Source organism: Mustela putorius, unplaced genomic scaffold (genome assembly GCF_011764305.1).
Source record: "Mustela putorius furo isolate JIRA1106 unplaced genomic scaffold, ASM1176430v1.1 tig00003898_pilon_pilon_pilon, whole genome shotgun sequence".
Taxonomy (NCBI): Eukaryota; Metazoa; Chordata; class Mammalia; order Carnivora; family Mustelidae; genus Mustela; species Mustela putorius.
The window spans coordinates 17,981,290-18,008,600 of NW_025422047.1; the positions used below are offsets into that span (position 1 = coordinate 17,981,290).

Consider the following 27,311-nt stretch of genomic DNA (forward strand, 5'->3'; position numbering starts at 1 on the left):
GGGGAGCAGGCCCCAACCCCTTTCCACCCCCGCCACTTCACACACCACAGTGGGCAGCCAACACCACTAATAGCCACAAGAGACAGTAGACTGTTTTACTCTACTTCCCCACAAAACTTTGGGGGGCTTTATCAAAACTCTAGGCCAGGGGTGCAAGTCTGGGCCAGGGGAAGCAAGCCAGGTGCCTGGGGCCAACCCTACATTTGTGCCACCCTAAGAGTGAATGCCTGAACTTCTCCTTCAAGTTCATGCCCTAGTCACCTCTCCTGCCTCACACTTAGTCCTGGCCCGGCTGCTGTGGACATCTGTGAGAATAATCTAATTTGCGTGAGGCCATGAAAAAAATTGCTGCTACTGCTCTGGCAGGATTAAGAAAGGTTTCATGGAAAAGGGGATGGTTTTGCTCAAAGGATGGCTAGGGCTTGAACAATAGGGAATAGAGACTGAGGGCAGGCCGTCATACTGAGCAAGCACCTACTACGTGCCCAGTCTGGTACCAGGGGCTCGCACACACATTTCCTTACCAGTTATTATGGGAGCCCTGTGGGCAAGGAATATGGCCATTCTACAGATCAGGAAGCTGAGTCTCAGAAAGGGCAACCTCCTTAGAGTCCTGCCAATTAGGTTTTAAGTCGTGTTTATTTGACCTCAAAGCCTACTCTATTTCTCTTGTATCATTTTTGCGTAAGGTGAAATATTATAGAGGCAGGAGGGAGTGTTGGAAGGGGAGAGATGGGCAGGAGGACAGGGCATGTGGACCAAGGGCCCACCAGGGCCTGCCGGAGCTAGGCTGCCTACCAGAAGTAATACATGGTATTATTTCTCAGTAGAGCACATTATAGATACAGTAATGACTTCAACTACTTTAAGAAAATGGTAATCAGTACCAAAAGTGCTTATCTCATTATGATACACTATTTAACTTGCCCTTCTCCTTAAAGGGGTTTGGAAGGGGGGGGGCATCTGGATGGTTCAGTCAGTTAAGCATCCTATCCTTGATCTCGGCTCAGGTGTTGATCTCAGGGTCATGAGTTTAAGCCCTGCATTGGGCTTGAGACCCACCGTGGAGCCTATTCAAAAAAAGAAAGGAAGAAAGAAAGAAAGCAAACAAACAAGAGAAAAGAGAGAAAAAAAAACAAGCAATTTGGAAGGGGCAGAATCAGATGATAATTCTGCTTAGGAAACCAACCAGTTTTCTTTCTCAACTACCCAAAGGTTTCATTCTCAATTACCCTTAAGGGTAATGTTGCCTATTACTCTGATATATTTAACCTCAAATTCTTTGCCTTTTACATTTAAATATAGTCACCAAAACCACAGCAATGAAAATAACTTGGTGAAACAAATATTTTCTATAAGAAGTAAAAATAGTCTGTGGTCTCACACTGATCCAAAGCTTTGACTGACAGTTATGTGTTAGTGTCTACACTAATACACTATAGGAAAGTAAATGATCATTTTCATCAACGCCATTAGGTAGACACTTCCCAAATGTGAGCTCCATGTGGGAAAAGCAAGGGGGAGAAAGACCAAGCAATGCAAGATTTTGTTTTCTGTATAAAACTGTGGTAAGAAGGGTGCCAGGGTGGCTCAGTTGGTTGAGCGCCTGACTCTTGATTTCAGCTCAGGTCATGATCTCAGGTCACGACTGGGGAGCCCTGTGTCAGGCTCCACGCTCAGCAGGCAGACTGCTTGGAATTCTCCTCTCCCTCTGCTCCCCACCAACCCCGCAACCTTCTGTTTATGCTCTCTCAAACTCTCTCTCTCTCAAAAAAAAGAAGTGAGTCTCCTCCGTCCCCTTACTCTAAAATGGGGGAAATACTAGTGTCTACATCATAAAGTGCTTATAAATTGAGCAAGCTAGTACAGGTAATGAAGTGCTTGGGATGCCTGGTAAGTTCCATGTAAGTGTCTGCTATTTTATTGGGCCAGGTAGGGTCAACGTGACCCCACCCCAGTCTGAGCACCAGTCTCCTCTGAAGTCAGCCCCAATTTGCTTAAGAGCACCCACTGGGCAGACAGCCCCCACTGCTCACTGCAAACCAGCCCCACTGCAGGTGAACGCATCAATATCTACATCTTTTAAGGGAAAAGCACCAGTCTTGTCCACTTTGGGCATCAAATATATCCTGATCGGCTCATCCTAAGATTAGAATTTATTAAGAGTCTTCAAAACACACACCTGCTGGGCATCCTGGCCTTTCATTTTGTTTTTTGTTGTTCTTGTTGTTTTAAAGAGAAAATGGCCAAACGTTGGCTAGGGTATTTCCACTTACCCAGCAGCGTGAAGGTCTTCCGTGTCTCCACCATGTCTGCCCTGTCATTCACGCCCTCGATGACTGTGCTGCCTCCCATTCTTGTGTAGTTAAATTCTTCTGCACTCCCTGCAACCAAAAGATGGTTACGTGTGTGACACAGAAATTTGTGACACAGAAGCAAGACAGAAAGCTCACACATAATACACTAGAATAAGCACTTGACACACATCACTCCATTAATTCTGTGGGAGTCTATCTGACAGACGCAGAAGCCAGGGTCCAGGGAAGTGAAGTGTGTTGCTGAAGGTGCCAGAGCCAAGGGAGGGCAAGAGTCTGAACACGGGCCTGTCTGACCACAAAGCTCCTGGGTTTTGCTCCTATATCTCACTCCTCTAAATAGCTTTACTGAGGATTACCCTCCACAGAATAAACTGTCTGGGGTTAAGATGTAGACTTTGGTGAGTTTTGATATATGTATGCCCTAACAGAATCAGCACCACAGTCAAGAGATTAACCACATGCACAGCTAATACCTCAATAGTAGGTGGGCCTACCGACAGCTCTTCCAAATTCACTATTCACATCCTGTTCTGCAGAAGGCATGGATGTTACCTTCATATGAAATCTCAGGAACTTTAGCTTCTTCACAAGTGCAAACAACTTCTCCAAGATCGGAGTGTGTGCGTTCAACTCCCACACACCGCACAATTCTATTTACCAACCCAGCACAAGCAACCAAGGGAAGAGAGCTGTGACAGCACAGGAATCCAGATGTTTGTGAGACAGGACAAAGAGTTCTGCTGTCCCTGTGGTTTGATTAGTTGGAATGACAAAGAATAATGACCCATCATGATGAATAATGAGTCATCAAGGAAGCTCAAATGATGACAGAGACACTCTGTCTCAGAAGACAGGGAAATATGTCATGCATATTGGAAAACAACCATCCGAGGAAGTTCAGATAAAGAAGAGTTTAGGGATTTGACAACACCAAGTCCCAGGTGTCAGGAGATCTTGTTCATGTGGCTCTAGCTAGATGACCATCATCACCCATGAGCTTTGGGAAAAAACCCTGGAGTTTAAAAGGGTTTTTAAACCCATCATCTTAGTTAGATGCATCAATTCTACCCCTAAAACCCAAGGGCCTGTTTTGGACATAGTATTTTTTAAGTGATATTACTATAAGAAGAAAGCAAACTTGGGACACCTGGGTGGCTCAGTCGGTTAATTGTCTGCCTTTGGCTCAATTCATGATCCCAGGGGCCTTGGGATCAAGCCCTATATCTGGCTCCTGCTCAGCAGGGAGTCTGCTTCTCCCTCTCCCTCTGCCTGCCACTCCCCATACTTGCGCTCACTCTCTCTCTCTCAAATAAAGAGAATCTTTAAAAAAAAAAGAAAAAGAAAAAGAAAGAAAGAAAGAAAAAGAAAAAGAAATCAACCTGGAATTTAAGTCCCTATATAAAAGAGAGTCATGTCCATGCATTATATAACACGTACCCAATTTAAGATGTTTAAATTCCGACTGCTGGGCAGATGCACAAAGCTGATAAAAAATGTGGTAATTTCGTTCATTTTCCGACTGTAAAATAAAGGAAAGTCTTGAAATTACACCAGCTCTTTACAAGTAAAAATATGAGGTTCTTAATGGAGGGATCTTAGATGGCTAACCTGGATTGACAATTCTGCTCTTAGGGACACTGACAATCTACCCATTTTTTTTACTTTGGTCAGTAGCACTGTGACCCAACCTGTTCCCCCTCTGCTGGCTCAAGACCACCTTCCAGATAAGGACCCCAGAAAAAATGTTTTTAAGTGAAAACACCCTGTGAAATGAGAATAATGTAATTTGAACCAGTTGAAATTTTTTTTTATATTTATTTATTTGACAGACAAGAGATCATAAGTAGGCAGAGAGGCAGGCAGAGAGAGAGAGGAGGAAGCAGGCTCCCCGCCGAGCAAAGAGCCCAAAACAGGAATCCATCCCAGGACCCCGGGATTATGACCAGAGCTGAAGGCAGAGGCTTTAACCCACTGAGCCACCCAGGAGCCCCTGTACCAGTTGAAATTTTTAAGATACTTTTTGTAATAAATACCACGCTTACTGTTACTCTCTTGGACCAAAATTATGAAATTTTCTCCATTTTACTGACAGAAGAGCCTTTCTCTTAAACACCCCCACTAACTGTAAGCCCATTCCCTTCTTGGTCAGGAAAGCTGGTCTAAACAGCTTTGTCTGTTTCAAGAAGTTTTTGTATTCTGAAAATATGAACTTGTTTGTGAAACTCAAAGGATCCAAAATTTTTCCCTTCGGTGGATTCATATCACTCCACTGATATTGCATCCATCTGTCAATTTTTTTTTGTTTTTAAGAAGCAGAAAGAAGGGGAGCCTGGGTGGCTCAGTGTGTTAAAGCCTTTGCCTTTGGCTCAGGTCATGATCCCAGGGTCCTTGGCAGGGAGCCTGCTTCCTCCTCTCTCTCTCTCTCTCTCTCTCTCTCTCTCTGCCTACTTGTGATCTCTATCAAATAAATAAAATCTTAAAAAAAAAAAAAAGGCAGAAAGAAAAAAAAGCTAAAAGGCAGATGAAAGATAGGAAATTCGATTCTTCAAGTCACAGAGCAATACAGGTGGTCTAATGAGTACGTAAATGCGAACCGTGCTTTGAAAGTTGGGGAAAAGGATATTTAACGGCTGTTTGTATCCTCACCTGAAAGACGACTCTGGATTTCTCCAGCAGGTACGTCCTCATGTTGGCTCCTATAATCTGATTCCTCTCGTCAAAGCTGATCTCTGTGTATTTCCCAAACCGACTGCTGTTGTCATTGCGGGTCGTCTTGGCGTTTCCCACCGCCTGCAGAACACAGGTCCCTCAATAACGTTACAAAGGTCTTTGCATCCGCACTATTGGAGCGGTTTCAATAAATCCAGTCCTGCGTGCTGGGGAGGGGTCTGACTAGCAGAGGGAGGTTGGGGCGGAGGGACTAGGGGAAGAGGAGGAAAGCAGTCCAAAGCTCGTGGGGAGCAGGACGTGTCCTCGGCTGTTCAGAGCTCTCCTTTCCTGCTGAGACACTGTGCAGGATCAGCTGGACCACGGGCTCTGGTGTTACATGGCCCCAGATGGAGATGTGCTCAGGGACGGCTCTGGCCCCAGGCTCCTTCTCCGCTATCTGTATAATGCTAGAACATCTCTAGCATTATTTCATCTCTCCAAGGCTCAGTTTCTTTATCTGTAGTGTGGGAATAATCTGCATCTTGCAGAGTGGGGAGGATGACCTAAGACAATATAAAGTGCCTCGACACATCCACGCTCTGAATATTACAGATGCTCGATTCAAAGCACACGTCCCTCAACTTGGTTTCTACTCTTATCTCATCACTTCCCTACTCAGACCTTCCACTCGACCAAAAAACTGTGCTCTCTCATCCTTTCCACGCTCTGGGCAAGGCTTTTGCTTTTTACTTCTGCTCCTGAATTCTGTTTCTCCTCTACCCATCCCTTCCCCCGTCCCTGAGCACTCTCCATCTGGAATACTCTTCTCGTGCACACAAACTAATCCTCCTGCCCAGGTCATCATGCTTTCTGATGACACATCTACTGAGTCCCTATGGGCCACGTGCTTAGGTGGCAAAGGTGAGCCAAGTGGACAGGGTCCTGCCTCTCTGGAGCTTGCCATCTACTGGGCAAGATCGATCCTAAACAAATAATCACATAAATTCATCCACTGGGCAGTGCCTCTGGACAATTTTATACTGCTATCTTAGATTATGATCTATGTTTCCACTTAACTTTAAAGTATGTTTATGTTAGAGGAGTCTTAAGACTTGGGGACCGGGTCTTATACTTTTCCATCACCTTCTGTATTATCTGACACAATGGCTTAAATAAAATGCATGGTCTGATAAATATTTTTTCATAATTCTGATTTAAGAAGACAGAGAGAGGATGTCTAAGAATCTAATGGTCTTAATTGTTTTGCTGTGCTTCCAAATAAATTGAAGTCAATCCTTTTCCCATTTTGCAAAGCAGCCAGAATTGGTCTTTGGACATCCCCTGAGCCTTTCAGACGCCCCTTCTCCCCTGAGGGCAGGCTCCTTCCTCCTGAGTGCCTGCATGGCTGGCCTTGCCCACACCTCTGCCCTCGTTAGCATTGTGTGAATGGATTAGCTCTTGGCAGGGGAGAAGAAGGGTCTTGCTATGTAGCATTTGCCAATTTGTAAGGTGCATATATTCCCACCATGACTGATGTCAAACTACCAAAGGTTTAACAGTTGGCTTGCAAAATAATTCCTGAATATTTACCAATCAGCTCCTGAAAGTTGGTGCACTTTCCTGCCCTCACTTCCATTGTCTTTAAAGGGGAGGGCTTGAGTTAGCCATGAAAACACATACACAAACCAACCCACCTTTCCATCACACACTGTCCCCTGTGACCCTGCTCCCCACCCCCGCCAGCTGCATACCTCTGTTATGGGGTTTGACGCCAGAACCTTGTCCTCCACGTGGGTGTTACTGCTGGACTTGCTGACGGTGGCAAAATACCTCATGGCGTAGCGAGCGGACACAGTCTTCCCGGCACCTGACTCCCCACTTACAATTATTGACTGATTTTTATTGTTTCTGAAGCAAATAAAAGGATTTTTTTAAATGCTCATTTCTTTCTATTAAAAAGGCAATATATACTCAGGAAGAAAAAATGCAGACAAGTGGAAAGAAGGCAAACTCTGTTTCATCACTCTAACTGCTTTTAATACTCCACTGAATTTCCTTCTAGTCTCTTTTTCTATGGGATCAAGCTGAACACACAGCTGTTTCCTGCTCTGTCCCCCATGCTGAGGGTCCCCCAGACCACTCCTATGTCAGTGATCTGCTAGAGGACTCACAGGGTGCAGCGCATAGCCATCCTCATGGCTAAGAATTATAGTGAAAGAATACAAAGTAAATGTGCACATGGAAAGGGCACAGGGCGACAAATCCAGAGGAAGCCCGGCATGAACACTTAAATCTTTCAGCAGTGAGTTATGACAACCCATGGAAGTGCTGTCCACCAGGGAAGCTCTTCAGAGAGTTGGGGCCCAGGGTTTTCAGCAGGGGCTGGTCACATAGGCATCCTCAGCCGAGCACATACCGAAATTCAAGATGCTGAGAAGGAGAGGAGGCGCTCAGCATGAGCTCCATCATTTAAGCAAACAATCCAGGTACAGTGAGTCACCCTCATCAATTAGGCTGGGTGGGAAACTTGCTAAAATCCAATCTCCTTTAGGCTAGCCCTGGGCCAGCTTTGCAAGCAGGCCTCTGAAGACAGTTGTCTTGGGCCCAGGTGAACTCCTCTCTGTGTATCCCCACATAAACATAAGACATTTAAAGACATTATTTTGGAGAGCAACTATTCAAAATATGCTTGGGAACATACGTGCTCAGTAAACCAACGTGTCCTACATATTTTAGAGATCTTAAAAAAATGCATTCAACTTTTCATATCGTAAGATGATGATAGAAATCTTCCTATCATGCTGGTCTAGGTATCCAGCATTGCTGATATACTACACACTGCACAAATACTTTATAAGGATTCTCATTTAAGCCTTGGAAAAAAGTCTATGCCACATATACCCATTTTACAGAAGAGTACAATAGGGGTTCAGAAAGGTTAAATGACTTGACTCAGGACACAGAGTATGCAGCCTCCTTGTAAACACCGGAAGGACCTCAGAGATAGTGTTCCTGCCCAAAAAAGCAAGCCTCTGAGGAAGTGAGTGACAGACAGCCCCAGTATCCCTTGGCCAGGTAGAACAGGGAGGGAGTTTTAAAGCCAGGCTCTTCTGAGTGCCAGTTTAGTATCAGCAAGTACAACATAAAACTACCTTATGTTCAGTACTGTTACAGGAAGCCCTCGAGAGAAAATGGGGTCTTTGATCTTGACCCTGGTTCAGCCCTATAGCTCCCATGAGCTCAGACTGCTGATACCCAGGAGCATCCCTGACCCATCAGGCTGGGAGCCATGAACTTCCATCACAGAGACCTACATCTCTGTGAACTCTGTGAACTACATGAACTTCCATCACAGAGATCTACAGGGAGCAGGACAAATCCCAGTACCATAGGTGTTTTGTAATTGGAAGGAATCTTGCTATATCAGAGACCAAAGTAGTTGGTCATTAATTGTTAAATCTCTACTCAACATTCATCCTTTTCTTCCTTGTTAGAGACTATGTCCCAACTTTTAGTGGGCACACCGCTGCCCATATGGAAGACTATATAACCCTGCTCTGCTTGTCACTAGGCATGGTCATGGGAGTAGGTCCTGCCCAAAGAGCTGTGAGCAGAGGGGTTTTGTGGGGCTTCCCTCCATAAACAGGAGGGGCACACACTTCCCCTCTGACACTTTGTCACACAGAGTATGGAGGAGACAGCTAAGTATTAGTGTGCCCTCAGGAGGGAAGTCTTACTCCAGGGACTGAAGATCTGGAAGGCATTGGGTCCCTGACGGCTGGTAGAGGTGGCACACTAGTCCCAGACCGTCCATCAGCCCATCAGCCTTTTCTGCAAGAGAGGACCACACACTCTACCTTGTTCACACCACCATTCTTCCCCCTGATTATAAGCCATGAATCACAAATGGGTGCCCTCGGAGTGTCTGGTTCACAGATAAAGACAATAAGGCTAGGGGAGTGGAGAGGCTGTGCCCGGGATTATGTGGTAAATGGTTAGCAGGTCCAGGCCCTGTGCCTCAGGTTTGTGTTCACCAGGGCAAAGCTCAATGCACTTCACAGGGGCATTGCCAGACTTAAAGGAGATCACTGCCTGGAAAGTTCTTTTGAGAACCACAAAAGGGTCTACAAAGATAGGAAGGTGTTTCTATTCTTCATACTTTACAGATGAGGACATCAAAGCCAAAAGCCAAAAAACATTACGCGTGGAGTCCGAAACCCCGAGCACACATCCCAGCTCTGCTTGCTGGTGGCCTTGGGCGGGTGACCCCCAAACCTCAGCTTGTTGCCCAGGTTTCCCCATTGCAGGCCAGTCTGAGGGGACCCTCGATGGTGTATGAGAATGAGTGCACGGGGCCTGCTCCACGGGAGGCTTTTAATAAATGTTCGCCAGCAAAACGAAAACTCCACAGGGCCACACAGAACACAGGTGGCAAAAGGAGGCTAAAGCTCTACATCTCCCACAGCTAAAACCTGTGCTCCTCTATCATAAGATTTTGCTGGCCCAGATAGGAGGGAAAAGGTTTGCGCATCTCACAATGGAGAAATCAACATTCCTCCAACCAAACACACCACAAGCGAAGCATCTGACATTCCCAGATTGATAGGTTTGACTTTTGACTCCCTGGAAGAAGAAAAACCAGGAAACCTGGTCTAGACAAGTTATGCAGACAATCATTTGCTACTGGGTTATAGGTAGTCCATTCTACCACAGTCCCCTTTAACAAGACCAGTGCCAGAGGGTCCCCCTCCACAGTGAGGGCTCAGCACACATGAGGGCGGGGTGCTGGTCCAGAAGAAGGGAGCCCCGCCCAGCAGGAGGCTACCTGGCCATCTGCTTGTATGCCTCTTCAGCCACGGCAAATATATGTGGGTCCATATCGCCCATGTTCTGCCCGCTGTAGGCGTGGATGATGGCATCTCCGTAGATCGGCAACTGCTTGTAAGGATTCATGGCCACCAAAATGATTCCTGGGGAAAGATGCCCAATGCAGTGCTGGGATTTTACTGTCACTTGCTTTTCCAGGTTCTTAGGAGCAAGCCCAGCTCTGCCAGTTATTAAGTGTGCCCTGTGACTTGGGGCAGGTCACATAACGCTCTGGATCTCAGGTCCCTGTGGATGCCACCCACATTTCTGGGTGACTGTCAGGGTTGGAGGAGATGACAGATGGGACTGCCCTAAAACTGAAAGCTCTTGCAATTCTCAATGTAAATATAATGATAACATCATTGCCCAGAGTAAGTCATAAATGTATTAAATCCAGTAAGAAACTCAAACACAAGCTTTATCCAGTTACAGCTTTCTTGGGAGTCTGATCTTAAGTCTTGCACAAGATTCTCCCCACCTGTAGACACTTCTGTTTACAACAGACTCTTGAAGATCAAATGTCTGTGCTTGTCAGACAAAAATCTGGGCAAATGTCTAGGTCCAAGTGTACCTTTTGGCAGAATTCGACATTTCTAACGTAAACATGATATAAAACGTACTCGGGACACCCTAGACAGCAAGCACGGTGTTTCTGGTCACGGCTGCTCTCTTAGAATTGCTCTCCTTACCGCTGTAGGTGTAAATGAGTTTGGATTCTGCGAAGCGGACTCTGAGATTGTGGAGCACCGCAGGCTCGTGGAGATAGCTGAGGGCCGTGAGGTCATTCTCGCCCACGAGGATGTCGGGGTTCCGAAGCGGAGGCAGGGATTCTGGATCAACGGAATAATCCAGCTCCTGTGGACAAAGACAGAATTAAAGTTCTAGAAGTGAAAGACTCTTGGTGTTTCTGAACTCCTGTTCTCCGTCCTATCCATCCCCTTTTGGAGTGATCCCAGACACTCTGAAAAACAAATGTATGTAGAGCAAAGAGAAAATCATCTCCATGACTGACTCTTCGGGAATGGGATCCAGGGGACTAGGATATTGGCTGTGGGCCCAAGGGCAAGTCTCTCATCCTTTCTGGACCATTCCTCTCTCATCTGTGGAAAGACTGGCTGGAGCTACAAGACCTCGTTGAAGGGTCCGTGAGAGGTGACAGGGAAGCTACATGGGCAGGGACCTGGGCATGCCACCCCCAGCTCTACCACAGGGGGTCCACTTGTACGTGGGTTAGATGCTGAGCACCATGAACGTTTTGCTTGAAAACAGGGTCCTGCTGGGTGGTGAGAAGTGTCTGAAGGAGCCCATGTGGATGACGGTCTCTCTTTGAGAGGATGTGGGTGCTCTGACTCCCGTCAATTGCTGAAGGAGGCCTGTTGCTGTCATCCTGGGCGTTGGCTGAGTAAGGCTGGGTAACTTGCTGGGGACGGTGTCTCCTACACTTGATTTCACCTAGCATTCTGACAGCAGCTGCCTGAGCAGAACGAAGGAGAGTTTGGCAAGCCTTGTGGGGTCCATGATGAACACCTGCTCTAACTTTCTTCACTTTCAACTCACAGCCTGGGGAAGTGACTCGAGCAAGATCACCCAGCAAGCTTGTTTCCCTTCCATGTTCCTAGGCTGCCTGCCTTTCGATTCCTGGTCCTGAACCTGCTCCACACGATGACGTGCCTATCCCCCTCACAAGTGCCCACCATGCAGACCCTCTGCCAAGTATTCAGTCAGTGGTCCTCAAGACTGCCTTCCAAGGAGGCCACATCCACCCTAATTAATAGCTACGGAGGCAGCTTCAGAAAGGTTCCTCTCCTTGTCCAAGCTCACAGGGTTCTTACGGGCCTGGCTGGCTCTGAAGTCCGAGTCATGACACCTCCCGTCCACATGGACAGGGCTTTGTCGGTGACTTGGTCGGGCTGTGTGGCCCGAGCAGCTCGGGACAATCCAGGCCAACTGGATTGAATCACAGCTGCCTGCTCTGTTTCCAGCACAAATATATTTGTGGGTCGGCCCCAAGCAGAGTTATTATTTTTCCCTGTTTTATTGAGAAGTACCAGACACATATTATTGTATAATTTTAAGGGGTCCAACACAACAGTTTGATTTACATGTACTGTGAAATGATTAGCACAGTAGGTTCGGCTAACATCCATCACGTCATATCTATGTAATAAAAAAAGGAGAAAAGAAAGAAGAAAAAAAATTTTCTCCTTGTGATGAAAATTCTCAGGATTTCATTGATGTTTCCTCGTGGCATGGCCTTAGTCATCGTGCTGTGCACGACACCCCTAGGACTTATAGCTGGAAGTTTGTATCTTTTGGTCACGTTCTTCCCCTTCTCCATCCCTACCCCTGCCTCCGATAACCAGAAGTCCCATCTTTCTTTCTGAGTTTGTTTTTTTTTTATGTTGCTGTTTTTTTTGGTTTTTTTAGATTCCACATATAAGTGAGATCATAGTCTTTGTCTTTCTCTGACTTATTTCACTCAGAATAATACCTTCAAATTCCATCCACGTTGTCACAAATGTTAGGGTTTGTTTTTTAGGACTGAGGGATAGTCCACTGTACAGAAACACACAGATGACTTTTTTATCCGTTCATCTGTCGATGGATAGGCACCTAAGTAGTTTCCACATCTTCATGATTATGACTTATGCTGCTATAAATATGGGGTACAGATTTCTTTTTGAGTTCGTGTCTTTGTTTCCTTTGGATATATTCCTAGAGGAGGAGCAGCTGGACCACAGGGGAGCGCCATTTTAAAATGTCTGCGGGGGCGGGGGGGAGCTGGGTCACTCAGTTGGTTAAGCGACTGCCTTCGGCTCAGGTCATGATCCTGGAGTCCCCGGATCGAGTCCCACATGGAACTTCCAGCTCCATGGGGCGTCTGCTTCTTCCCCTGACCTTCTCCCCCTCTCATTCTCGATCTCTCTCAAATAAATAAATAAAATCTTTAAAAATAAATAAATAAATAAATAGAATGTCTGCGGGTTCTCCATTCTGTTTTCCATAGTGGCTGTACAATTTAGAGTCCCACCAGCAGGGCCCAGGGTTCCCTTTTCGCCACATCCGCACCACATTTCTTACTATCTGTCCTTTCGATGATGGCCATGCTAGTAGGCACGAGAATATATAGATGGTTTTGATTTGCATTTCCCTAATGATTACTCATGTCGAGCCCCTTTTCAAGTGTCTGTTGGTCATCTGGGTGTCTTCCTCAGAAAAATGTCTATTTAGGTCCTTTGCCCATTTTTAGTTTTTTGTTTGGTTGGTTGGTTTGGGTTTTTTTGTTTTGTTTTGTTTCTATTGAGTTTTAAGAATTCTTTTTCAGCAATATTGATTTTTATTTTTATTTTTTAAAACTTAAAAAAAATTTTATATTAGTTTCAGAGGTAGAGTTCAGTGACTCGTCAGTTGCAGTGCTCATTACATCACGTGCCCTCCTTAATGCCCATCACCCGATTAACCATCCCCCCACCACTCCCCTCCAGTGATCCTCAGTTTGTTTTCTACAGTTAGGAGTCTCTTATGATTTGGCTCCCTCTCAATTTTCATCTTACTTTCCTTCTCTTCCCCTATGTGCATCTGTTTGGTTTCTTAAATTCCACAGATGAGTATATTTTGGATAATATCCCCTTATCAGATATACGGTTTACAAATATTTTTTCCCCTTCTGTAGGTTGTCTTTTCACCTTATGGATAGTTTCTTTTGCTGGGCAGAGGTTTTTTAGTTTGATGTAGTCACACCGGCTTATATTTTCATTTTGTCGCTTGTGCTTTAGGTGTCAAATCAAAAAACATCACGAAGACTCATGTCAAGGGGCTTTATTCCTATGTTCTCTTCTAGTGTCGTGGTTTCAGGTCTTACATTGAAATCTTTAATTCATGTTGAGTTAATTTTTGTGAGTGAGGAAAGATAAGGGCCAAGTAGAATATTCTTAATCTACACTTTTTTAAAAAAAGATTTTATTTATTTATTTGACAGACAGAGATCACAAGTAGGCAGAGAGGCAGGCAGAGAGAGAGAGGAGGAAGCAGGCTCTCCAATGCAGGACTCGATCCCAGGACCCTGGGATCATGGCCTGAGCCACTGAGCCACCCAGGCACCCCAATCTACACATTTTTATTTTGGGAATAAAATTAAGAAAAATGCTGCTCACATATGATTTTTCTTTCCCTGAGTTTTTCTGTTATCATTTTAAATCAATAACTTCCTTTCCAAGTTCAGCTGCTGCGTGTGTGTGTGTGCATGAGTGTGTGTATGTGTGTGTATGAGAGACAGAGAGAAAAAGAGGAGAGTCTTGGGGAAGGGCCGTATGTAAAGAACATTAGACGAACAGTTGGAGGAACAAAACAGACTTTGTCTTTCATGGAAGAGAGGAAGTATTAAGCCAAGGAGCAGTCTGGCTGGCTGCCCTCTTACCTGCCTCTCCTGGGCTCATGTTCAGAGCCAGGAATGTCGCCATCGGAAGCCCTGCTGATATAACTAAAGCAGCAAGTTGTGAGATTTGTCCTCCCAAGCCGCACGCTCCCTAATGAGAATCTGCACCGCACACGGGATGTGCTCAACAAGGCTGCAAGGAGCCACTGGTGGGAAAGGGCAGGTTCCATGTGGGTACAGCATCCTCCTGCCGGTCTCTTGAGTTTGCACGTGCATGTGCATGTGCGTGCACATGCGTGCGCACACACACGGATCATCTCATTTGATCTGCAGCAAACCTGTCACTACCGTGCTGTTAGGAAATCCAATTTGCATATGAAGAAACCCAAGGGCTCAGGGTTATAGACTTAGAGAGTGGCCACAGCAGGCTTTGAATCTGGAGCATGATTCTTGAGGGAATGCCCTTAACGGCTATGCTCACATGCTCATCTCCCTTCCCAGGATCTCAGGAAACAGCTCCCAAATCCACAATAGTCTCATTGTAAATATTGTGTCCTGTCTCTACAGAGACCTTGTGCATGACTCAAAATTTCCAACATTTTAATATTCATATGATATTCTCTGCACCAACTCTAATACCCAGATGGAACACGAATCCTTTGCCCAGCGCTGTATCTAGGGACTTGAAGCTAAAAAGTAAGGTCACCTAACTATGGATCCAGTGGGAGTGTCATTACAGCTATGGGGTATGGCGGCAAAGGACAACTCACGATGGATACTTAAAGTCATGGTAAAATCTGCTGGAGCTGACAATCAAAAGACATATCCGACCTTTGGGAGGACCTGCTCACAGGCACCCCGGAGCACAGGAGCCACCGCTGACGTGATCCAGCTGCACGGACAGGCTCCTCACAACATCACGCGAAGCTGGCATTCCGTTCCTGCCCCACCTCCCATCACGTCCCCAATCACCCCGCCACATGAACCCCTGGAGGTCCCAGTGCTTGTCTGTTTCTACCACCCATGGACGGATTTTACTCCTTTTTGTTCTTCTCCCACCCCTCCCTCCCCCTTCCTAGTTTCTATCTTCCTCCTCTATTTCTCTTCCTCTTCCCATCGTGATGTTTCTTTCTACCAGGTTTTGCCTTGGGCTCAGAGAACCTCCCTCCAAGTTTCTCATCTTTGCTCACGCTCTATGCTGAGACCCATTAAATCAAACCGGCAGGTCATTCCTCAGTGTTCTCCCCACCATGCTGGATCCCTGGGGATGCAGCACAGGACAGAGACCTGCATCCTGTGTCTTGCTCCAGAGAGAGGCCCTGGTGACACGGGGCCCTTGATGCTTTCATTAGGGCAATGTCGGGCATGTGGCACAAACAGGAGGGGATCACAGCACCCCCCGGCTACTCCCACGGGACCACGGGTCACCCTCCACATGTGGCCCAGCTACCCCTTTACACGTTGTGGCAGCCACGGCCAGCAAGGACCCTCACCGTTCCATCCTCCAGCAAGAGTCTCAGGGCTTTGTCACCAACTCTGTAGTCTTTTGCTATTTCAGCAGACTTCCAAACTTCTTCAGGATCAGGAATCCATACCCTGTTGTACTGAACAACAGAATAAAACAGCCTTAATTTCAGAACTTTGAAAACAAAAACGCAGATCATAAGATACTTAGACTCAGGTAGATTTCTTTCCGTCTGCTCAGTCGGTCCCTTCTTCAGGAATACTTTTACCTAACCGTTGCATATGAGGTAGTCTTCAGTGTGTCTGTGAGGCCCCACACCTAGCTGCTTCATTTTTATAGGCAATGGAATTCCCAAAGCATCCTAAACATACTCTGAAAACTGAGAGCCTGGGACTAGAAAGAAAATCCTGAGTCCTTTCATGGGAAGATCTGAGCGCGGTCTAGGAGAGTTGAAACAGAGGGATTTGCTTCATCACTGATGGGCTATGGGTCTCTGGGCCAGACACTTAACTTCCTGTGCCTCATTTTTCTCATCCATAAAGTGGGTACAATATCTACTTCACATTTGCTGGGAGGTTAAATTAGGCTGTGTAGTTGAAAGCACTCTGCCAGATGCTATGGAAGTATTGCTAGAGTAGTGTTACCTCAGTCTTAACTGCACTGGTGGATAGCCAAGGATTCCCACTGTGGGAAATGCGGAAGGCCAGCTGCGGCTGCTGGGCTCCACTCCCAACAGGCGATTGTCTTTAGGCAGAATCTCATTGCTGCATTGAATTATGTCTCTACCTGTCCCCCTCCAATTCATATCTAGAAGCCCTAATCTCCAATGAGACTGAATTTGGAGATAACATCTTTAAGTGGTAATGAAGGCTAAATGCGGTAAAAAGGCTCTGATCTGATGGGATTAGTGTCCTTGTAGGAAGAGACACCCGAGAGCTCCCACTGCACTCTCTGTCGACCTGCATGCGCCAAAAAGGCCACAAGAGTACACATGGGGAAAGCCACTGTCTGCACGCTCGGACTTCTCAGCCTCCTAACCGTGACAACATAAGCATCTGCTGTTGAAGCACCACCCAGGCCACAGGCTACTTAAGGCAGCCCTAGCAGACTAAACTGTGTGTCTAATACTCACACTGGCATGCTGGGAAGGAGACAGACTCACTCTCCAGAACCCACCGGTGGCACCTGAATGCTGCTCAAGATAGAGACAAGGGGGCTTCCATGTCTGTCACATGGTTAATTCCTCTCTTCCTGTCGGCAGCATCCACGGACTACTCTTACTCCTCCTCCCAGACCCCACATCTCACACTACCCTGCAGAGCTGTTCATCTGTTTATCCATTCATCTATTCGTTCATTCGATTGACACTTGCTAATAAGCATCTATTATGTGTATGCGCTGAGTTGCTAAGAAGGAAAGGCATTTGCTCTCAGTCACCACAGTCCTCCTCCAGTTAACCCAGCCAGCCTCTGACTCAGAGCCGCAGGTGCAAACGTGCATATTTGCATCCCTCTGCTCCTCGGGCCACTGGTCTACTGCTGCCATCTGACTGAGGAAATACTCCTTTGTGTTGAAAGACTGTACCTTCAGGAGTTTTGAGTTACAAAAAGATTCAGAGCAATAAAATCATGGCATTTTTATTTTCCTCGGTATGGTTCTACATAATTTCTACAATTTGCATGTTTTACTTTTATAATCAGAATACAGGTCCACAAAAAAACATGTACGTGAATCTTGATAGTAACTTTATTCATACTGGCCAAAAACTAGAAACAAACTAGATGTCCATTAATATGAATTAAAATACAAATACAAATACAAAAATACGAATTAAAAGACAAATGAAACTGTGATACATTCACACAATTGAATATTATTTACCAGTAGGAAGAATCAATTACTGATATAAGCAAGAATGTAGACGAATCTCCAATCGTGAGGCAGAGCTAAAGAAACATCCACCAGTGAGTATGTTCTGTCGGAATCCCTTTGAAGTGCGAGGACAGGTAAAACTAAGGTAAGGGGCAGAGTCAGAGTAGTAGTTGCCTCTGTGGGTAGGTAGTGCTGGGAAGTGAGTGGGAAGGCCCTCAAGGGAATGTTCTGGGGGCGATGGCAACATTCTATGCCTTGATGGGGTTTGGGTTACCCAGGTGGTAAGCACTTTTCAAACCTCACAGAACACAGACCTAAGACTGGTGTTTCACTGTTTGAAAATCTTACACAAAGAACTAAACAAATATGAAACTCTTAACAATAGACACACTAATATATTTAGGACGACATGTACTGAGGCATGTGATTTACTCTAAAATGCTTCAACAAGTAAGAGGGTCTGAGGACTGGACAGAAGGATAGGAAGACAGATAGACATATAACAAATATTGTGAAATGTTCGTGGAAGAATCAGGTGGTAGGACAGATGGTCACTATAAAGTCCTTCCAACTTTATTGTATGCTAAAAATCGTTTGATGTTGGAAGAAATAAAGAAAAGTAAGAAACAAATTTCAGAATGCCAGTACTAGATTGGGGCAAAGTTGATTAAGGAGCACATCCATTTACCTATTAGTTAATAATAAATTGGCTTATTTAAGCAAAGAAATATATATGTATCTCAGTGGCTGGATATCAGTCCTGAGTCCCTAGTTTATTTGGTTTGCTTTAATTCTTGACAGCTAGGAGGGAGCCTGCAGGAGCTTGCTGAAATGAGTCACAGGATGGGTAAGATTTCAGACACAGGGACAGAGAAGACGGAAGAATGACCTGGAGGGCAATGATACACACTCAGATACACATGTCCATGCAAACATGGACAGATGTCTCATAAACACACAGGCACACCCCCCCCTCCACACATACTTGTTTCCACATGCTACCATTTCCTACCTCAGGTTTGCTATCAAAAACACTGCTAACCTCGTAAGTGAAATCATTAACGTCATATCCCCATGCATCAAGAGTTGGCCACTGTAGAATTCTATTTCATTTCATTCTATTATTTTTTTAAGTGGTCTCCAAGCCAAGCATGGAGCCCAATGCAGGGCTCAGACTCACAACTCTGAGATCAAGACCTGAGCTGAGATCAAGAGTTGGACCCTCAACCGACTAAGCCACCCAGGCACCCCCGCCACTAGAGAATTTTAGAATTGAAAGGGTCCTGGGAGATCATCTACTTCAAGTTGTTTGTCAAAGCTCTTTTTAAAGCCACAGAAGGCTTGCTTCAGATGAAATGGGGCCAGCCTCCCACGTGAGACAGGAACAGCAGAGGCAGTCCTGAGGAGGCTCTGAGCTGGGCGCCGCAGCTGACATCCCCGGCATCCTCCCACGGAAGCCAGGAGTTCTGAGAAGGAATGTTAAAGTCACTGAGCCAGTCTAAGCCTTCTGTTTTACTGACCCCAAACTCTAAGCTCAGGGAGGCCAGTAATTCACCGAACACCACACAAAGTCACGAAAGCCAGGACTTCATGGAGCCAGGGCCTGTGACTCCTACTTTGAACTACTCAGTATATGAACGAGTTCATATAAAGTTTATTATATGATCTGGCTTTGAGAAGAATCTCGAGCTCTCAGGCAGGGCACCTGGGTGGCTCAGTCGGTGAAGCATATGCCTTCAGCCCTGGTCATGATCTCCAGGTCCTAGGATCACGTCCCACCTCGGGCTCCGTGCTCAGAAGGGAGCCTGCTTCTCTCTCTCCCTCTGCCCTTCCTCCCGATCGCTTTGTTTCTCAAATAAATAAAAATATTTTTAAAAAAATAAAAAAAGAAAAGAAAAGAATCTTGAGCTTTCACCTGCAACCATCTACTTGAGAGTGCACAGGCTGATTAGTTTCACTGGCTTATTTTGGCCAAAAGCAGTATTAAATGGAAGGCAGTATTAGGACCCTGGAACAATTTGCTTTCCTCCTGGAAGAAACACAAATGGTGTCGATGGCCCCTGACTCCCCAGGCCGCCCACACCTGCCAGGCCTGGTGCCTCCGCCAAGCAATGCTGCCAGTCATTGAAGGCCCCGTGGCTGCAACCCAGCCTGGTAAGTAAACATGACAAAGTTTACCCAGTTCCGTGTCAGTTACACCCTTGGGTCTCTCCCTCCTTCCTCACATTCTTTGACCCACAAAGCCAGGCCTTAACGCTTTAACCCGGAGGAAGAGCTCACTTTGCAGTGCTTAGGCAAACAAACAGCAGCCTGTGCAAACAATGTGACCAGCTCTCATGTGATCTCCCCGGTGTGACTCCTTCCTGTGGAGCAGGAGCCTCCAGACTCAGACTGCTGCCAAGCCCGCCAGGGACAGGCCTGCTATGGGACCGGGGAGCAGGGAGGCCCACCCTCCGTGTCCTGCCTGCAAACACTCTCCCATGGAGCGATACCGTGTGTCCCCTAACTTCCAAGCCAAGGGAGGCGTGACAATGAGGGAAAGCCTTCAGGAGCACAACCCTTGGGAAGTGATACGTCCCCGGGAACATGCCGAATCCCCCACCCCACATGCTCAGCTGAGGAGAGAGCATCTTGTCTCCTTGCCTGCCTACTGGAAGGCATCTGCAGCTGTTGGCCACAAAAAGGACTGACGACCTGACATGGAATAGAGGACACCACAAGCTTCCTTCCCAGCAGCTCTCTGGACGGGAAGGGAATCTCCACATTCCCAGTCAACCAGGCCAGAGCAGCGATACTATGTTCCCTCTCTTCCCCTTCCCTTGTCCCTCCAAGCCCTTCCCAGGCTCCCCAGCATCCCCTCTGTCTCCCAGTGTCCTTTCCAGGCCCTCCTCCTGACAGGCTTTCTCTAGAGTGTCCTCAATTCCCAAAGCTTTGGCAACTGCCCTGGTACCTGTCCACCAGAGACCTCCAGCCTAGATCTCTCAACAGGTCTAGAGCACATTTCCAGTGGTCTCCAGATGCCAGCCCCTAAATGTCCTCAGATGCTCACAAATTCCAAGCTCTAATGATCATTACATATCCCGCCAAACCCATTCATCACCCTCAGTTCTCTTGACTGTCTAGTCAGAAACTTGGGACCCCCAAGTCCTAAGTGCTGGACTCCCTCCCCTCCTTCCACCCCCAACAACCAAATGGCCCTCAGGTGCTGGAAAGCCTACATCTTAAACAAGTCTCACCTAAAAAATAAATAAACAAACAAACAAACAAACAAATAAATAAATAAACAAGTCTCACCTGTCTGCCCCATCCACCCTCCACTGCCATAACCATCGATGAACTCCCTGCTCCCAGCCTCCACCAATCTTCCCCTGACAGATGCCACAGTCGGCTAAGGGCTTCCTCAACGAGGCGGAACACCAGGTTTCTGTGGCTGTACAGATTGCCTCATCCACAGCTGAATCAGAATTTCCATGGGTGGGGTCCAACAAGATGAAAGCTTTGAGACCCCCCCACTCTCTTGTTGATTCTGATGAACAGCCAGACGTGGGGAGCCACTGTCCTGGCCCATCTTCCTACTCAGGCTTCTTTCCCTCTTTAGTCCACCTTCTGCCAGCTGTCACCACTAGCAGTTTCTAGAACATTCCAAGCCCTTCCTTGGCTCTCTTCCTTCTACCACCAGTTCTCCTCTTCTCACTGCCAGTGAGCAAACTGCTCTCAGATTTCAAGATTCAGCTCACAACTCCTGTCCTTGGCAGCACTTACCCTGTCAACCCTCTACCCCAAACAGGATTAAATGCTTCCTCTTTAGAGCTCTCTCTCTCTGACCCTTCCCCAGGTTTCTGGGTAGTTTCCCATTTTCTCCACTGGCACCTGAGCCTCAAGAGTCTCATCTTTGTACCCTGGAACCTGACACAATGACTTCCCCACTCCGTAAACATCTACTGTACAAAAATTCAAATTCCCAGTTTAGTTGCACCAATTAAACACTAAACTTTGGGGGCACCTGGATGTCTCAGTTGGTTGAGCCTCTGCCTTCAGCTCAGGTCATGATCCCAGAGTCCTGAGACTGAGTCCCGCATCGGGGCTACCTGCTTGTGGTAGGAGGGCACCTGCTTCTCCCTCTGCCTCTGCCTGCTCTTCCCCCTGCTTTGTGTGTGCTCTTTCTCTCTCTGTCAAATAAATAAAATCTTTAAAAAAAAAAAAAGACTATGCTTGGTATTTTAGTTTTTACATCTTTTTTTTTTTTTTTTTTTTTTACTCTTTTGAAGTACCCATATATAATACAATGGATAAATCTAATTTTCCAGAGTTGTTAATGGTTAAGCAGCTGCCTTCGGCTCAGGTCATGATCCCAGCGTCCTGGGATCGAGTCCCACATCAGGCTCCTTGCTCAGCAGGGAGCCTGCTTCTCCCTGTGCCTCTGCCTACCATTCTGTCTGCCTGTGCTTGCTCTCCCCCCCTCTGATAAATAAATAAAATCTTAAAAAAAAAAAAGAAAGAAACAAAGTGAGTGTTGCTGGAAAAGGAGGGGGATGTGGAGATGGGGTAACTGAGTGATGGGCATTAAGGAGGCATGTGATGTAATGAGCACTGGGTGTTATATGTAACTTAAGAATCACTAAATTCTACCTCTGAAACTACAAAAAAAAAAAAAAAAAGGGAGGGGGGAGGCACTGTCAAATTGGATTTGGAAGGTGATGTGCTGCTGAGCAAAGCAGTCATTTCAGGTGGAGAGAGCCCTGCAAGCTAAGGCATAGAGTGTGGAATGGGCAGGAGTGCAGCAAGGGCTGCCAGAAGTTTGCGGAGCAGGAGCTGAGCAGTGGGGGAGATGCAGAGGCAGGACCTTGCGGCTGGTCAGTGAGTCTCAGAGTGACAGGAGCTTCCAGAGGGTTCGAAGAGTGAATGGCCAAACCGGTTTCTCTCAAAGAGAAATGCTCTCAACATTTCTAAGGCATGTTGCCAAATAGCTTTTGAAAAGAGAAGGGTCATTTTACACTTCCTCCAGTAGGAATTGCTATTCTCAGCACACTTCCTCCCAGGAGTCCCCTCTTTCTCAGAACCTCTCTCCCTGTGGCTCCCATGCCAGCTCTCCCACCTCCTCCTCCTTATCACGGCTCCATCTTGGGCAACCTCTGAATAGTTTTGTTCCTCTGTGAACTGTCTTGGCTCTCTTCTCTCCCTTGGCAAGGCTCTCACTGCCTGGGCTTCAATTCCTACCTTGGGGCAGAAGACTCTGGTGCAAGCTCCCCACCAACCTCTCTAATCACCCAGGGCACTGGCCCCAGGAAACCCCTTCATCGCCTCAAGCCCTGCAGGGACAAAGTCTGCCTCCTGACTTCCTAAGCTCACCTCCCCCTAGTAGGCCTTAGTGTGTTCACGGCACCCCCCTGCTCTCAATCATCCAGACCCTTAAATCCACGTCATCCCTGGTTCCTCCCTTGACCCAGTCCATTCCTATCATCACCTACTTCCACACACGCTCTGGATTCTGCCTGCGTTCACCCTGTCCAATATGGCAGCCCTAATTCTCTCCCTGATACTTAGGATGACCTGAAAATCCAGCCCCCTGAGACCCATGGGTACGGCTGGCATACTCCACTTCCTCAAAAACAGCCCTGGTCCCGTCTTCCCATGCTCAAAATCTGCACCAGAGTATAAAGCTCTGACCTAACTCTTCAGCTACCGCGACCCTCTCTTCTCAGCTCTATCACCAGCAGGCTCCTCCATCCCTGCAGGGCTTTAGCAAACTGAATTATTCGACATGTCTCATTTCTTTCTTTCTTTTTTTTTTTAAAAGATTTTATTTATTTATTTGACAGAGAGAAATCACAAGTAGATGGAGAGGCAGGCAGGGGGGGGGTGGGGAAGCAGGCTCCCCGCTGAGCAGAGAGCCCGATGAGGGACTCGATCCCAGGACGCTGAGACCATGACCCGAACCGAAGGCAGCAGCTTAACCCACTGAGCCACCCAGGCGCCCCACGACATGTCTCATTTCTATCACTTAAAAAAAAAAAAATCTTTCTAACCTCCCCCAAGCACGTTTTAATCAGAAAGTACTAAACAAATGTTTTATGGCTGATAATATATCAGTCTTCAAGGCATATGCCAGAAGGAAGATTCAACTGGGGGCAGGCAGGTGTGAAGTGTGACTTGAGCGAACGGGGTAGCCTGCAGATCAGGGTGGTATGGCTGTCACCCACGGAGAGCCACCTCCGCCCTGTCACCCTGCTGCAGTGTCACTATTTGCCGCTGGGTGCAGAAATGGGGTTCAAGGGGCGCCTGGGTGGCTCAATGGATTAAGCCGCTGCCTTCGGCTCAGGTCATGATCTCAGTGTCCTGGGATCAAGCCCCACATCGAGCTCTCTGCTCAGCAGGGAGCCTGCTTCCCCCTCTGTCTCTGCCTGCCTCTCTGCCTACTTGTGATCTCTCTGTCAAATAAAATAAATTAAAAAAAAAAAAAAGAAATGGGGGTTCAGACCGCTTTAAAATGTTGTGTGGCTTAAACTGTGCAGAGAAGCAGCATTCCTGGGACATAAAAATGGCCAAGGGTCCCCGGACACAAATGTCGACTTAGGCCAACCCTGTGTACTGGCCTTCAAGGACAAATGAATGGTTAGATCCGTAGACTTGGGGAATATTGCAGGAAGTGATGGGGAAGCAAGGGAGAGGGCTTAGATTTTGTTTCCATTCAGGAAAACTCATTAACAAACACGCTGTCTAAAACCTAAACAGCTATAAAAACTTCCACCTCTGCAGTTGACCTTATGGGGACTGACTAACCACCTGGAAAGGAACAGGCAACCTTGGGACAAAGGTGCCTATTTGGATAAAAGTGAGAAGGGATGGCCCTCAGTGCTCCTTTTGGCTCTGGGAATCTCAGATTCTCTATCCATCCAAGCTCCTCTCTAGAAAACTCTTCCATATCAGTTTTCCTATATTATGCCTGCTACCTAGTTAGTATTTAAAAATATTTGTGGTGTAAGGCACTTGATGATACAGAAGCTTCACTTGTGTATTTTTGTTTCTAAAAAATCAGTTATCTAAAATAAATTAATCAACAGTTTTCTGTACTCCAAAATATCTTCCAAGTATTGTTTTTTTTTTCCAGAATTTTCTTTTACCTCCAGTAAGCTGAGGGCCTCAGAAGCCCTGTTGGATATCTGAGGGCTCACATGCTCAGCGGTAAACTCTTCTGGAATAATGGAGGTTCAAACAGTGCCCATTTAGAACTCTAGTTAATGGAAATGTGTTAGAGGGCACAGTAATTTTTGGATGGTTTGTACTTGTAATTAATTCAGCATAGTAGAAGAAAAAAACATTGAAACAATGATTTATAACTATTGTTTGTATCTATAGCAAAGTGTCTTTTAAAATATAAACCCGAGGGGATATATCAGGGGGAAATGGATAGATTCTAGTCTTAGCCATGGGAATACCAGCAACCATAGAGTCTACTCCGCTGGGGTGTGAGAGGATCCGACTTTATGGCTATTCAAAAATCTTTTTTTTCAAATTATTTTTTATCCAAATAATTAGCCAAGCTCGTCTCGGGAGATCCTGGGTTCCAGAACGCTATCTTTCTATATAATGGGTGGAGCCCTCAGCCTTGGGATAGACATAGTTTGCAAGAAATGCTCTAGAGTGACTCCCAGAATCAGCATGTACGTGAAAGATGCTTTATAAATTGTAAAGCAATGTGTGTGAGGTGAAGAGCCCGTGGCCTCTGGATTCACAGAAGCCCTCTACCCCTACGGGTGAAGCTTGCCTCATAACGCCCAGGCAGCTTTCACTTAGGACTTGAACTTAAAGGCACGTGCAGGCATTTCTGAAGACCCAGGAATTCTAGAAAGCATTCTGAATTCTGTAGTCCTAAGCTTCTTGTTCAGGGGCTCCGAGGAGGGTCAGGAAGATTACGGATACTATTAATCGCCGGGGTCTGAGATTTCTATGTACCCGTGGGCAACTCTGATTCCACCTGTGGCTCCGGAGGAGGGGCGGAGAGGCGCGGGGGACAGGGGTCGCGATCCCTGGGCACCGGGAAGCTCGGGTCGGGGAAGGCAGCCCGTCGCACTTGGTCTTCCCATCCCGAGTGCTGCCGGTCGCCAGGCCCTCTGCGGCGCTTCCTTGCGGCGAGCGCTCCAGGTGCGCAGGTGTGGCCTGGGCGCCAGGTACAGTCAGCGTTAGCGCCGGCCACCTTCCCTCCCGCGGGCCCGCCCTTAGGTACCTGCGTGTACAGCGCGGCCACAGCCATGGGCCAGACAGGCCAGGACAGCTCGAGGGCCGTGAAGCTTCGAGGCTCGGGGGCCGGGCGGGAGGCTCCGAGGCCCGGGGACGAGTGACCGTCAGCGCGGCCGGCGCGTAAGTCAGCGCTGGGCCATCTTGCCGGGGCAGTTTTCCAGCGACGGTCTACTCACCTTCCCCTGGTGTAGCCGCCTCGGGAGGAGAGCAGCCGCCGATTGGTCGTTCCCAGCCAGCCTGGCGGGTCCGCGTCGCGATTGGATGGGGCGGGGGCTGCGGGCAGGGAGCGAGCCTCCTCCTGGCCAGCGCTGTGCGGTCCAGTGGGTCCACCTGGCGGGGGTGCTGAGCCGTCCGCCCAGGCTGGATTACCCCCCCTCAGGGGTCGGAAACAGGTAAGTTTTGAGACCCTCCCCGTCCGAGTTTTGGCTTCCTTAATTAGCAGCGTTTAGTGGAAAGCGCAGAGGATATGATCATGGCCACAGAAAGTCCAAGAGAATCAACAAATTATTAGAGCTGGTAAGAGAGTTCAGCCAGGTGACCGTATTCAAAATCAAATATAAAAATGAGTAATCTTCCTTTGTGTGAGGAATAATTATTCAGAAAATCCGACAGAAAGTTTGATGGAAAATAAGACATTTACCACATCAATGAACATATAAAGTGTCCGGAGATCACACTAACAAAAATACACTTGGCCTTTGTGGGGAAAATGTTTAAATTTCTCTACAAGGACATAAAAAGAAGGGGGGGTGGTAAATGCCATTTTCGTGGATGGGAATATTTAAAATTGTACAGGTGTCAATTCTATCCAGATTAATAATATAATGTATAAGCCTAACATAATTGGAATAAAAATCCTAGGGGGACTTTTGGAAAATTGTGCAATGATTCTATATTTTATATGAAATAAAATTTATGTAGAACCAAGACAATCTTCAAAACAAAAACCAAAGAAGTGAGATTTGCCCTATTATATATTAAAGGATATCACAAAGCCATCATCATTATAACACTGGCATTGGAATGGAGAAATGAATAGTGGGACAGAAGGGAGTCCACCAGCAGGACCCCATATTATATGGTGGCCTTAAGGATCAGAGTGGGGAAGAAAAGATTATTTAATAGATGGGCCCATTGTGTGTGTGGTGGGGGAAGCAAATCTATACAAACGCTGTATCCCCCCAAAAAACTCCAGGCAGATTCACAATCAAAACTTAAAGGTAAAACCATAATGTTTGTTTTTTTTTTTTTTAAGATTTTTTTTTTTTTTTTTTTTTTTTGAGAGACAGAGAGTCCAGGAAAGGGGAGAGGAGCAGAGGCAGAGGGAGAAGCAGACTCCTTGCTGAGCAGAGAGCGGATCATGGGACTTGAGCCCAGGACCCTGAGATCATGACCTGAGGCAAAAGCAGATGCTTAACCTACTGAGCCACCCAGGCACTCCTAAAACCATAATATCCCCCCCCCTTTTTTTTTTTAAATCACTGGGCTTTAAAAAAATATATTTTATTTATTTATTTGTTGGCAGAGG

At 46.7% G+C, this 27,311-nt stretch overlaps 1 protein-coding gene across 1 annotated transcript in view; it reads right to left on the minus strand.

Moving 5' to 3' along the window:
• The window catches only part of MYO5C (myosin VC), a 91,841-nt gene extending 65,845 nt beyond the window's left edge, over positions 1-25,996 (minus strand). Inside the window, exons 1-8 of the mRNA XM_004755408.3 lie at positions 25,770-25,996; positions 15,702-15,812; positions 10,523-10,688; positions 9,793-9,937; positions 6,719-6,875; positions 4,965-5,108; positions 3,756-3,837; positions 2,277-2,384 (exon numbers count right to left, since the gene is read on the minus strand). Coding sequence (XP_004755465.1) covers positions 2,277-2,384; positions 3,756-3,837; positions 4,965-5,108; positions 6,719-6,875; positions 9,793-9,937; positions 10,523-10,688; positions 15,702-15,812; positions 25,770-25,796 — 940 coding nt within the window. The 5' untranslated portion in view covers positions 25,797-25,996. The remainder of the gene's footprint in view (positions 1-2,276; positions 2,385-3,755; positions 3,838-4,964; positions 5,109-6,718; positions 6,876-9,792; positions 9,938-10,522; positions 10,689-15,701; positions 15,813-25,769) is intronic.
• Between the last annotated feature and the right edge of the window lie 1,315 nt (positions 25,997-27,311).